The sequence below is a fragment of the Rana temporaria genome, chromosome 2 (assembly GCF_905171775.1).
Source record: "Rana temporaria chromosome 2, aRanTem1.1, whole genome shotgun sequence".
Lineage (NCBI taxonomy): Eukaryota > Metazoa > Chordata > Amphibia > Anura > Ranidae > Rana > Rana temporaria.
Window position 1 is genome coordinate 345,232,671 of NC_053490.1, and position 13,441 is coordinate 345,246,111.

A 13,441-nucleotide genomic window follows, 5' to 3' on the forward strand; every position below is an offset into this window, starting at 1 on the left:
ACTCATACTAACTCCCAGCCAGCACTGCCACTCGTACCACCCCCCCCCCCCACCAAGGAGTAAGAGGGAATAAAAAAAAAAATACATGGAAGGGAGAGGAAAAGAGGAGAAAGGGTGAGAAAGGTGGCTAGAGAGAGGGATGGGGGGGAAAAGAACAAGAAATTAGGATAGAGAGAAAGGGGGAAGAAAGGAGAACAAAGAGAACAAAGAGAAAGAGGAGTGGTACATCCTAAAATGTACCATAGGGGTTTTAATACTGTACAAGTGAAAGGGACTCGGGAAGCGCTAGGGGCGAAAATGATTTGTCTTGCCTTGGGTGCTGACAACCCACCCTAAGAAAATGTATTTTAATGTTAGGGGTCCCCAAAACTTGGGAAATGTTATCAAGGGGTCACGGCACTAGAAAGGTTGAGAACCACTGCCTTGGAGGATATTTCCATTAATAAAGGAGTTGTAAAGGAAATTTTTTTATTTTTTTTGCCTAAAATTAATGTCTGCAAGGTAGACAGACAGAATAGTGTAATGATTCTGTTAAAAAATGAGTCAATACCTATTAAATTCCTTCATCTATATCACCTCCGGCATTCTAGTTTCTGTTCTCTCGTTCACTTCCTGGTTTGCATCGCTCGTTCATGTAAGAACTACATTTCCCAGTATGAATTGCGGCACGCCCAGTAATTCACACCTCCTTGAAGTCTCTAACACGTAGAGAGCATCCTGCCACACAGATGTAGTTCCCAGGAGGGGGTGAGCATGTTACTGACCACCGCAGTAAAGCCTCCCTTCACGGTGGTCAGTAAAATCGGGCAAGCAGGAAGTGAACAGAACAGAGAAGAAATAGAGCAACGTCTGAGCAAAAACGAACAATGAGGAAGTGCAAAGAGGAATGTCTGCAGGTAAAGGATGCCTATTATTAGGGCTGTCCCGATACCACTTTAAGACCGAGTACAAGTACCGATACTTTTTTTTTTTTTTTAAGTACTCGCTGATGCCGATTTTTTTTTTTTTTTATCTCATGTGACAGCAGCACATGTCAGTAGTGTGTTTTTTTTTTTTTTTTTACAATTTTTTTATTTATTTATTTATTATGCTTTCTTTTTTTTTAAGGGGGGGGTGGACCATGTCAGTGTTTTTTTTTTTTTTTTTTTTTCAATTCTTCTTTTTTTAAAATGAATGCAGAGAAGACCGCATCTTCTCTTCATAAACTGAAACACAGTTTACAATGTTTCAGTTATGTGAATGGACCGAGTCAGTAATCACTGACTGTCCATTCGGAGCAGTAAGGAGTCGGATTTACCAGCTCCTACCCCACTCTCCATCCTGACAGTTCCAGGGACTGGAGGAGGAGCACGGAAGGAGAGAAACACGTCGGGAATACACTATATAGCGGTGATTGGTGCCTGTAACTTGGTAAGTACTCGGGCAAATGCTTGGTATCGGTACCGATACTAGTATCGGGACAATCCTACTTATTATGTAAACACGACTTCCCCATTCTTGACTGTGGCGGCGTCATCGATCGTGTGATCCCTTTTATAGGGATACATAATTGATGTCACACCTACAGCCACACCCCCCTACAGTTGTAAAAACACATGAGGTCACACAACCCTTACAGCGCCCCCTGTGGTTAACTCCCAAACGGCAACTGTCATTTTCACAATAAACAATGCATTTTTTGCTGTGAAAATGACAATGGTCCCAAAAATGTGTCAAAATTGTACGAAGTGTCCGCCATAGTGTCGCAGTCACGAAAAAAATTGCTGATCTCCGCCATAAGTAGAAAAATTTTTTTTTTTATAAAAATGCAATAAAACTATCCCCTATTTTGTAAACGCTATACATTTTGCGCAAACCAACCGATAAACGCTTATTGCGTTTTTTTTTTATCAAAATAGGTAGAATATGTATCGGCCTAAACTGAGGGAAAAAAAGATTTTTTTATATATATTTTTGGGGGATATTTATTATAGCAAAAAGTAAAAACTATTGCATTTTTTTCAAAATTGTTGCTCTATTTTTGTTTATAGCGCAAAAAATAAAAACCGCAGAGGTGATCAAATACTACCAAAAGAAAGCTCTATTTGTGGGGAAAAAAAGGACGCCAATTTTCTTTGGGAGCCATGTCGCACGACCGCGCAATTGTCTGTTAAAGCGACGCAGTTCCGAATCACAAAAAGGGGCAAGGTCCTTTAGCAGCTTTTTGGTCCGGGTCTTAAGTGGTTAAGTTTGAGGATTCTTTCAAAATGCCCATGCTTTTAAGGAGTTCTTGTTTAGGCATCAGTCACTCAAAGGTGTAATTTTCAACACGGATGGGAATTGTTAGTCCGATTTTAAGGCATCCTTCACATGGGCATACAGATGAATGCACCCATGCAAAAGGACCATCTTCATCTGTGGAATGCACCTACTGTTCATGCAGACAAGAGAAAAACAAAGAGCATGTGCCACTTAGATAAAACTGTACACTTTAATAATAAAATGGTATTAAAGCACTCGCATATTGGTTACTCTATACAGGCATGTGTAGTAGTCCAAATGACAGTCAGTCAGCTCGTGTGTATGGTCCCTGCAGCTGTAGATGCTTGCTGCGCCGCATGTGGGGATGCTGGTTCACTATCCAAGCGATGGTTTCCGGGTGTCACTGCGGCTACCAGACAAAGGGCTGGAGTGCAAGCGACAGGTCTATGCTGGGACGCGGCGTGAGGCAGAGTGACGTCAGTGCTTGTGCCGTGAGGTGATGAGAATCACAGCGCGTACCTTTCTCAAGCTGCTTGAGAAAGGTGCGTGCTGTGATTCTCATCACCTTACGGCGCAAGCACTGGAACGCGTAAAGATCTACGTAAAAAAAAAATGAGCAGTGTTGCATGACTAATTGTCCAAGGTCTGAGGGCACTGAAAGCTAAAAACGTGGCCTGGGCAGGAAGGGCTGAAGTGCCGAGTAGGCAAGTGGTTAAAGTGATATTTAACGCTTTGACATCTATTCATATGTGCCAACCAATAGACTATATACCAACTGAAAGATGCTGCTTGTGTCTCGGGACAACACACAGTGGGCAAGTGTGCTGGTGCAGTGCATGATGGGATGTGTTATCCTGGTTAACCACTTGCTGACCAGCGCACTCTACATACGTTGGCACAATGGCTCTGCTGGGCATATGGGCGTACAGGCAACATCCCTTTTTAAGACCTGGCATTGTGGTCGTGCGAGCTCCGCGAGTGTGACCAAGGGTCCCGCGAACTCTGTCCTCCGGGGGTTCCGTTGTCATCTCACGGAGAGGAAGATTGGGGAAATGCTGATATAATCGCGAGCGGTGATCAGTGTTGCATGCAGCCCATCCCCCCCTACAGTTAGAACACATGCCTAGGACACTTAACCCCTTCAGTGACCCCTACTGGTTAACCCCTTCACTGCTAGTGGCATTTACACAGTAATCAATGTGTTTTTATAGCCCTGATCGCTGTTTAAATGACAATGGTCCTAAAATGGCGTCAAGTGTCCCATTTGTGCCCACCATAATATCGCAGTCACGATAAACGCTGACTGCGATATTAAAATAGTAAAAAAAAAATTGATAATGCCATAAAGCTAGCCCTATTTTGTAGACGCTATAACTTTTGCACAAACCAATCAACGCTTATTGCGATTTTTTTCTTTTATTTTTCTTTTTTTTACCAAAAATACTTGGAAGAATACGTATCGGCCTAAACTGAGGGGAAAATTATATATATATATATATATATATATATATATATATATATATATATATATATATATATATATATATATATATATATATATATATATATATATATATATATATATATATATATATATATATATACATTTTTTTTTGGGGGGGGGGATATTATAGCAAAAAGTAAAAAATATTGCTTTATTTTTTTTATAGCACAACAAATTAAAACGGAGAGGTGATCAAATACCACCAAAAAAATCTATTTGTGGGGGGGGAGAGAGGACGTTGCTTTTGTTTGGGAGCCACATTGCACGACTGCGCAATTGTCAGTTAAAGTGACACAATGCTGAATCGCAAAAACTGCTCTGGTCTTTGGGCAGCCAAATGGTCTGGGGCTGAAGTGGTTAATGAGATATCTAAGGACCGATCCTTTTTTTTGAGTGCACACGGCCTGACCAAAAGTTTGGGAAGTGGCGCACAGGAACCCAAAGCATGTGGCAGCAAAAAAGAAAAAGTGCTAATGAACGTTGCTTGATGAAAAATTGTCCTGCGACACATTAATAACGTGTTGCTGATTTAAAAGGCAAGGGTTTAGCATTACTTCAAAGTTGAACTGCAAACATTATTTTCAAGTAGCTGCTTCTCATGTGATGCAGTCTTTTATCTAAATGTAGTTAAACCAAGCTTTTACCCTTTCCATCACATTACAGGCTTGTGTATGGTCTGTGTATAAAGCTAAACCATGGGAGGTTTACCAAGTAATTTCCTTGTTACGTGCCCGTAGTGGGGAAGCTAAAAAAAAAAAAAAATTCAATTACCTCTGCATGCATAGTGTTCATAGGGAAAGGAACGTACTTTATGAAGCCTACAAGCTTCTTGGCCTGTGCTATATTCTCCATTTTAACACGGATTTGCTACTATTTTTATTTATGAAATTCCCTGCTTATTGAATACCGGAATTTACTACAGTAATGTGTAAAAGTACACCCCATGACAATGTTATCATTTTTACATTTGAACAGAAAAGCTTCACAGTGCCTACAGATAAAGGTGTTTATACCTGAATCCTAGCAAAAGAAATGTGCCTTTTTTTTAATGTATTCAACAAAAATTTCAATAGATGTAATGGGTTACTGTGGACAAATTGAAATGCATGCCTTCCTTGGCCAGAAGCTGGTATTGCCCCTTTTATGGCAGAACTGACTTGTTTTGATGATGACGTTTTTATACTTTTGTGCAGTTTCCCAGACATTTACTTCCTTGAATTCTGTGGCGTACTTGCTATGTAAAAAGAGCAGTGCAGTGCTCAAAAAATAAGTGCAATAAAAATAAAAAATAAAAATAAAAAATAAATGAAATGCATCAGTCCAAAGCAGAGCAGAAGAACCACAAAGGAAGCGGCATTCCTTGGATAGTGAATGGAGTGCTGAAATCAATCGCCATAAATCCAAACAAATGTGTCTCCTCCACCAGAAGTGCAAACCGCTCACCTGAACGTAGCGGGGGGTTCGCAGTGATGTCAGGACAGCCACCTACCTGGTTTTATTTCTTGTATGCTTCCACTCCGTGCACTAGGACATGGTGTTATGTTTGTGAGTAATTTTACAATAAATTTGTGTTGCTTTTTTCTATATGGAGAGCACTGTGTTTTCTTTTTACCCTTTACATGATTTCACTCCATTTGTGAGCATTGTTTGGAGGCCATCCATTGTTTAGGGACTTTGATTCCATGTGAATATTTGATCTTACCATTACCCCTGTGCAAGGGAAAAGCACGATTGACCTGCTGTTCATTCAGAGGTCCATACATTCAGGTGAGCGGTTTGCACTTCTGGTGGAGGAGACACATTTGTTTGGATTTATGGTGATTGATCTCGGCACTTTCATTCACTATCCAAGGAATGCTGCTTCCTTTGTGGTTCTTCTGCTCTGCACTGATGTATTGCATTTTTTTTTTATTGCATTTTTTTTTTTGAGCGCTGCACTGCTTTTTACATGTACAATATTGTCCTTCAGTGTTCAGCTGCTGTTTTGTTTTTAGTTTTTTGTGCTGTCTATATTTTCTTATTGCGTACTTGCTATGCCTTGTGGTTCACTGTTGTGTAGGGCTGCAACCAACTATTCTTTTCATAACCAATTTGTTGGCTGTTTTAATTAATTAAATAAAACCTCCGTGTTGTGTAAAAGTTGGTTTACTCTAAAAAAACAAAAAAAAAAACAAAAAAAATGTAAAGATGTATTCTTGCCGTGTTGCATATAAATGAACCTCTTAAGGACCAGCCTATTTTTCAAACTTGTTTACAAGTTAAAATATATATTTTTTGTTAGAAAATTACTTGCAACACCTAAACATATTATAATGTATATCTATACAACTATCTTCACCCTAAAAAATAAAATGGCGGTCGTTGCAATACTTTTTGTCACACCGTATTTGCGCAGCGGTCTTGCAAGAAATAGGTGAGGTGTATGTCATGTCCACTATGACACCTCGGAACTTTACAGAAGACTCTGTCCCTTTTCAAAAGCCTGGATTGTATCCATGATTACAATCAATTTTATGGGTGGTGTATTTAATATTAAATGCTACAGCTCTATTTATCAACTTTGAAAGTCCCTCTTGGTATAAAAAATTTTTATTTTGAAAAAACTAATTGGTCATTTTTAATGCACATGTCACTTAAAGGGGAGTTCCAGCCATTTGTATGTTTATTAAAAGTCAGCAGCAACAAAAAGTGTAGCTGCTGGCTTTTAATAAACACACTTACCTGCTCCAGCGACGCGCCGGCCGGGGCTCCGCTCCTCTCCCCCCCTCCCCGGCCGGCGTCTTGTCAGTGTGGGCACCCGGCCGTGACAGCTTTCGGCTTCACGGCCGGGCACCCACTGCGCATGCGCGAGCGGCTATGCGCAAGCGGCGCGGCCCGGCGCCGCGCCGTGTAATTGGCCAGGAGATCGCCTAGGACCTGTGACGTGTCCTAGGCGATCGCCTACAGCAGCCCCTTCCTGAAGGCGATTAAGCTTAGTCGCCTACAGGAAGGAGGAAGTGGGACAGGAAGTCCCACTCTTGCTGAAGCCCCCACTCCCCCCCCAAAAAAATTACATGCCAAATGTGGCATGTAAGGGGGAGAGGAGTGGGTTAAGAGGAAGTTCCAAATTTGGGTGGAACTCCTCTTTAAGTCAATGGAAAGACCCAACACTTTACTCAAATTTATCGAAGAAATTGTCACTGCCCTCATCTACCAGCATCAGTGGAGTGGGGGACGCCAGTTTTCATCGTCCTTATGTGCATCCATACCAGGCCTATGCATCAGAGAATGCTTCAGACATTATCACACTGCCTTAAAATACTAGCCCATATTTCTAACATACTGGCATTTCCCTGTTTTTCAATATCTGTGCTGATTTCCCTGCTGTCCCAACCAACCATACACTTGCCTTCCATATGAACTATCAAAATGTAATATGCAAATACAGTGCTACCTGATGTGAAAAAAGGTATCAAATGTGATATTAAGCAGCGCTCAAAAGAATCAAATAAAAAAACACACATATAATATTGCTAGACTATTAAGTGAAAAATAATGAGTGATCCACCCTCTATGTGAAACAATATATCGGTGTCAAAAATAGGTGCCAATAATACACCCAAAATAACAGGTTGGCAAAAAAAAAATCCATAAACTGATTGTGTGAACGTAAATGAAGTTCATAAATGGAGAACAGAAGAAATCCCTTCACGATCTTCAGACAGTGCTTTCACCACACCACAGTGACTGCGTGATTCCACCACCCATCAGAATGCAAACTCACCACAATAAATGGCCTGACACTCTCTCGTGTTAAGGCACACAGGCTTTTTAACTGAACCACTCAGTTTAATTGATGGAACTCCCTCTTTGGAAACTGGAGCACTCAGTTAAATAAATGGAGATCCGTTGGAAAAAGGAAAAACTCCAAGATGACAGCCACATGTATAATGAAGAGAGAGAGAGAGCACAATAGTGTGATATTGCAACACAACTTTTAAAAAAAACACAAAAAATCTCCCAATAGATGCACTCACAAAAATGACTCTTGTCATAAGCAGTGATTAAATCCAAACATCACACGGTGTAAACACAAACGAAAATTTTCCTCCAGGTGAACCAGTGGTCACGGCGGACCAACAAATAGCCCAGGTTTACTCACAGCCCTATGAAGGTGTACTGGAGTCGCTCTTCAGATGACTATGTTGGTGACAGATGGACCGTTCCACGCCCGACCAGTTCAGTTTAAGGTATGCGGTTGTAACTTAGTACCCACGCGTTTTTCCTTTTTCCAACGGATCTCCATTTATTTAACTGAGTGCTCCAGTTTCCAAAGAGGGAGTTCCATCAATTAAACTGAGTGGTTCAGTTAAAAAGCCTGTGTGCCTTAACACGAGAGTGTCAGGCCATTTATTGTGGTGAGTTTGCATTCTGATGGGTGGTGGAATCACGCAGTCACTGTGGTGTGGTGAAAGCACTGTCTGAATATCGTGAAGGGATTTCTTCTGTTCTCCATTTATGAACTTCATTTACGTTCACACAATCAGTTTATGGATTTTTTTTTGCCAACCTGTTATTTTGGGTGTATTATTGGCACCTATTTTTGACACTGATATATTGTTTCACATAGAGGGTGGATCACTCATTATTTTTCACTTAATAGTCTAGCAATATTATGTGTGTTTTTTTATTTGATTCTTTTGAGCGCTGCTTAATATCACATTTGATACCTTTTTTCACATCAGGTAGCACTGTATTTGCATATTACATTTTGATTGTTTAACTTTTAAAGCAGCAGCTCACATATATTTATTTATTAATTTATTTATTTATATTATCAATATCACTATATTTTCACTTATATTCTCCAGTTACGCGCAGTGGGGGTGGCTCAATTAGACGGCCCTTATTTCCACCTTTTTCCCCTTCCATATGAACTGACAATGGTCTGTTTATCGACTATGCCTCTGCCTGCCATCTGAATTGTTTTTTCACCACATTTCTGCCTTTCACCTGAACTGACTCTGGACTGTTTAGACTATGCCTCTGCTTGCCATCTGAATTATTAACCACATTTCTACCTTTTTTTACCTACACTGACCTCTGCCTGTTAATCGACCATTTTTTTTGTCTGCCACTTGGACTGATCCTTTGCCCTGCTACTGTAGTGGGTTTTAAGATAACGGGGGTCTTGCATATGTGAGGGGCTTCAAAATGTAGTGCTCTGAGTTGAGAAAAACATTTTTTTTTTTTTCTCTGGGATTAGTAATTCCCAGAACAGGGTCTGGAGTCCAGAGGCTTCATAGCAATTTGGGTGGGAGAGGCCTTTATCCCTGTCCCCCTGCCCAAAGATCACTGTGACTGAGCTCCAGAGATGCAGATGGGAGAAAGTTGTAGAAAGTCAACCATCACTGCAGCCCTCCACCAGTCGAGGCTTTATGGCAGAGTGGCCCGACAGAAGCCTCTCCTTAGTGCAAGACACATGAAAGCCCGCATGGAGTTTGCTAAAAAAAAAAAAAAAAAACCTGAAAGTACTCCAAGATGGTGAGATATAAGATTCTCTGGTCTGATGAGACCAATATAGAACTTGGCTTTAATTCTAAGCGGTATGTGTGGAGAAAACAGGCACTTCTCATCACCTGTCCAATACAGTCCCAACAGTGAAGCGTGGTGGCAGCATCATGCTGTGGGGGTGTTTTTCAGCTGCAGGGATAGGACGACTGGTTGCAATCGAGGGAAAGATGAATGCGGCCAAGTACAGTGATATCCTGGACAAACACCTTCTCCAGAGTGCTCAGGACCTCAGACTGGGCCGAAGGTTTGCCTTCCAACAAGACGATGACCTTAAGCACACAGCTAAAATAACGAAGGAGTGGCTTCACAACATCTCTGGAGAGACCTGAAATCGCTGTCCACCAACGTTTACCATCCAACCTGACAGAACTGTAGAGGATCTGCAAGCAGGAATGGCAGAGGATCCCCAAATCCAGGTGTGAAAAACTTGTTGCGTCTTTCCCAAAAAGACTCATGGCTGTATTAGATCAAAAGGGTGTTTCTACTAAATACTGAGCAAAGGGTCTGAATACTTGGGACCATCTGATATTTTCAGTTTTATTTTTTTATATAAATCTGCAAAAATGTCAACAATTCTGTGTTTTTCTGTCACTATGGGGTGCTGGGTGTACATTAATGAGGGAAAAAAAAACTTGAATGATTTTAGCAAATGGCTGCAATATAAAAGAGTGAAAAATTTAAGGGTGTCTGAATACTTTCCATACCACTGTACATGCTGCGTGTTGGAAATGAGAAATGTGATGGGTTGTCAGGTATTTCCCAACATTTTTTCAAAAGATTCATAATGCCTCCATAGAATGTACTTGGAGTGTTTACTTTTCAAAATGGGGTCACTTTGTGGGCAATTCCACTGGTGCTCTAGGTCCTTCAAAAATGTGTGATATGTAGTCAGGAAATTAGATGTGTAACTTGTGTCCCTAGAACCCCTGGAGGTGCTACTTGGATTTCGATGTTGAGCCTCTGTATGTGGCCAGATTGTGCAAAAGTCTCACACATGGTATCGCATACTCGGGACGAGTAGCAAAATGTTTTGGGGTGCTATTGCAAGTATGCCAATGCGCTGTATGAGAAATAACTTTTGTTAATATGACCCAATTTGTGTGTAAAAAATTTTTTCCCAAGAATTGTGGGAAAAATTACGCATTAAACTCCCCATGCCTCATATTAAATACCTTACACTGTCTAATTTCCAAAAAGTTGTAATTTGGGGGGTATTTGTAATGTCTTGACATTTCAGGGCCTCAATTGAGTTGGGCAGTCAGTACATCAGGTGTGATCAATTTTCAATTGGTACCATAGCTTGTAGATTCTAAGTTTAGACTCAATTATGTTACTTTTACCAAAGATGTGTATCGGTATAAATGTTGGGCCAAATGTATGAAGAAAAATTACTTTTGCAATATTTTATAATGGAAACTTAACGTTGTGTGTGGTATGTGTTTTTGAGGGGGAAAAAAAATTGACATTTTATTTTTATTTTTTTTTGCATCACAAAATAAACCCAGTGGTGATTAACCACTTCCATACCAGGCACTTACGCACCTTCCCGCCCAAGCCCATTTTCAGCTTTCAGCACTGTCGCACTTTGAATGGCAATTGCGCGGTCGTGCGACGTGGCTCCCAAACAAAATTGGCGTCCTTTTTTCCCCTCAAATAGAGCTTTCTTTTGGTGGTATTTGACCACCCCTGCGATTTTTTTTTTTTTTTTTTTTGGCGCAACAACTAAAAAAAAGACTGAAAATTTTGAAAAAAAATTACGTTTATTTTTTTCTGTTAATTTTTTTGTAAATAAGTAAGTTTTCTCTTTCAATTACGGGCACTGATATGGCGGCACTGATGGACATCGATGAGGTAGTACTGACAGGCACAGATGAGGTGGCACTGATTGGCGGCGCTGGGCACTCATGGGCGGCACTGGGCACTCATGGGCGGCACTGGGCACTCATGGGCAGCACTGGGCACTCATGGGCAGCACAGATGGGCACTCATGGGCAGCACAGATGGGCACTCATAGGCGGCACTGATGGATATTTATGGGTGGCACAGATGGGTACTGATAGGTGGGCACTGGGCATGGATGGGCACTGTGGGGTGGCACTGATGGACACTGTGGGGCAGCACTGATTTTCCCAGGTTGCCAGTCAGTGCCCATTTGTGGGCACTGATTGGCATCATTTTTTTTTTTTAAGACTTTTTTCTTTTTTTTGGCCCACCCTGGTGGTCCAGTGTGGCGATCCGAGGGGGGGCTGCGCTGATAAACAATCAGCGCGAACCCCCCTGTCAGGAGAGCCGCCGATCGGCTCTCCTATACTCGCGTCTGTCAGACGCGAGTGAGGAAGAGCCATCAACTGCTCTTCCTGTTTACATCGTGATCAGCCGTGGTTGGACACGGCTGATCACGTGGTAAAGAGTCTCCACCGGAGGCTTTTTACCGAGATCGGAGATGCAGGGTGTCAGACGGCATGAAATCCTGCAGGACGTCCTGTCAGGATTTCAGAACCACTTCCCGGACGTAAATCGGCCATAGGCCGGGCGGGAAGTGGTTAAATACTACCAAAAAGCTGTGTGAAAAAAGTGTTTGGGTACAGTGTAGCATGACTAATTGTCATTCAAAGTGTGAGAGCACTGAAAGCAGAAAATTTGTCTGGGCAGAATGGGGGTAAAAGTGCCCTGTATTGAAGTGGGTTAAGGTGTCTCTAAGTTAAATATATTTTTATTGAGCTTTTGCAAAGGTTTGAGGTTTAATAACCGGTTCCTGACCGGCTCACGCATATATACTGCAGCACAATGGCTCTTGGGCGAAATCCAGTATGGGTATGTCCTTCCCTTTAGTGACCGCAAGAAAGAACGCGGCCAATGTACAGAGGGGCACCTGATGCACGTGGCCGGCGGGCACGATCGCCAGCACAGGGATTTGTGTGTAAACGCACTAATCCCTGTGCTGTCAGGGCAGAGGAGACATGTCCTTTGTGCCTACTAAGTAGGAACAATATGTCTCCTCACTTAGCATGTTCTAACTGTATGTGACTTACTAAGGGAACACACATTTAACCCCTTAATCGCCCCTTCCCTGCCAGTGACATTTACACAGTAATCGGTGCATTTTTGTAGTACTGATTGCTGTATAAATGTCAATGGTCCCAAAAATGTGTCAAGTGTCTGATTTTGTCTGCCACAATACCGCTAAAAATTGCAGATCACTGCCATTACTAGTAAAAAAAAAATGCCATAAAAACAAGTTGTATTTAGTAATCCTTTTTTTTCCTGTCTCTGGTTTTTAGATATTTCTATCCCACAGAATGGAGAACCTATTGGAGCACAAGAAGTAAAGAGCTGCATTTATCAGATCAAAGAGCTGATAATTTCACGTCTTAACCAAGCTGTTGTTAACAAACTTATTAGCTCAGTGGACTATCTAAGGGAGAGCTTTGTTGGCACATTAGAAAGGTGTCTTCGTAGCCTAGAAAAATCCCAGCAGGAGTCCTCTGTGCATGTCACAAGCAACCATTTAAAGCAGGTAAGAAAGTTGACATTAATCCTTTTAAATACAATGTGATATTACTCCTTTTATATCTGATTGAGCACAGGGCTGGTACAAGTGGTGGGCAGGAGGGGCGGTTGACCTTTGCGCAGTGGTATCATGTGAGGTAGTAGGGCACTGCATTGAGAGCTCCTACCTTCAAGCTGACAGAGGTAGTGATCATAGCTTCACTACTCCTTTCCGCTTGGCACTGGAGGAGACGTGCCAGATCTGGAGAGGAGGTGCAGGGTATGCTTTCTTCCCTCCACAATACCCACAGGTATTTGCCATGCTGCATCTGACACATAATGCTCATAAATTTTGGGGAGGGGTGCCATTTGACATATTTACCCTGGGTCCTAGATAGCCATGTCTTGGCCCTGGTTGAGCCACGCACAGCAGGTTTCAGAGCTAAAATCATTTTCTGTAATGCACTGATCTATACAGACATGTTGGCACAAGATGAAACTGGATGAGGGGCAAGCTATATTTTCCATGATTGTATGAAAGAACTCATTCATTACTCAAGTTAACTTTGAGCATATCTAAAAGAGCTATTTTCTTTTTCTTCGTTTATATAAATACACAGGTAAAGATTTATTACGATAAAAACAAGTCTCAAA

General features: G+C 41.6%; 1 protein-coding gene across 1 annotated transcript in view; it reads left to right on the top strand.

Moving 5' to 3' along the window:
• Positions 1-13,441, top strand: part of DSTYK (dual serine/threonine and tyrosine protein kinase) — a 225,176-nt gene that overhangs the window by 85,113 nt on the left and 126,622 nt on the right. Inside the window, exon 4 of the mRNA XM_040337559.1 lies at positions 12,580-12,815. Within this exon, the coding sequence (XP_040193493.1) occupies positions 12,580-12,815 (236 nt within the window). The remainder of the gene's footprint in view (positions 1-12,579; positions 12,816-13,441) is intronic.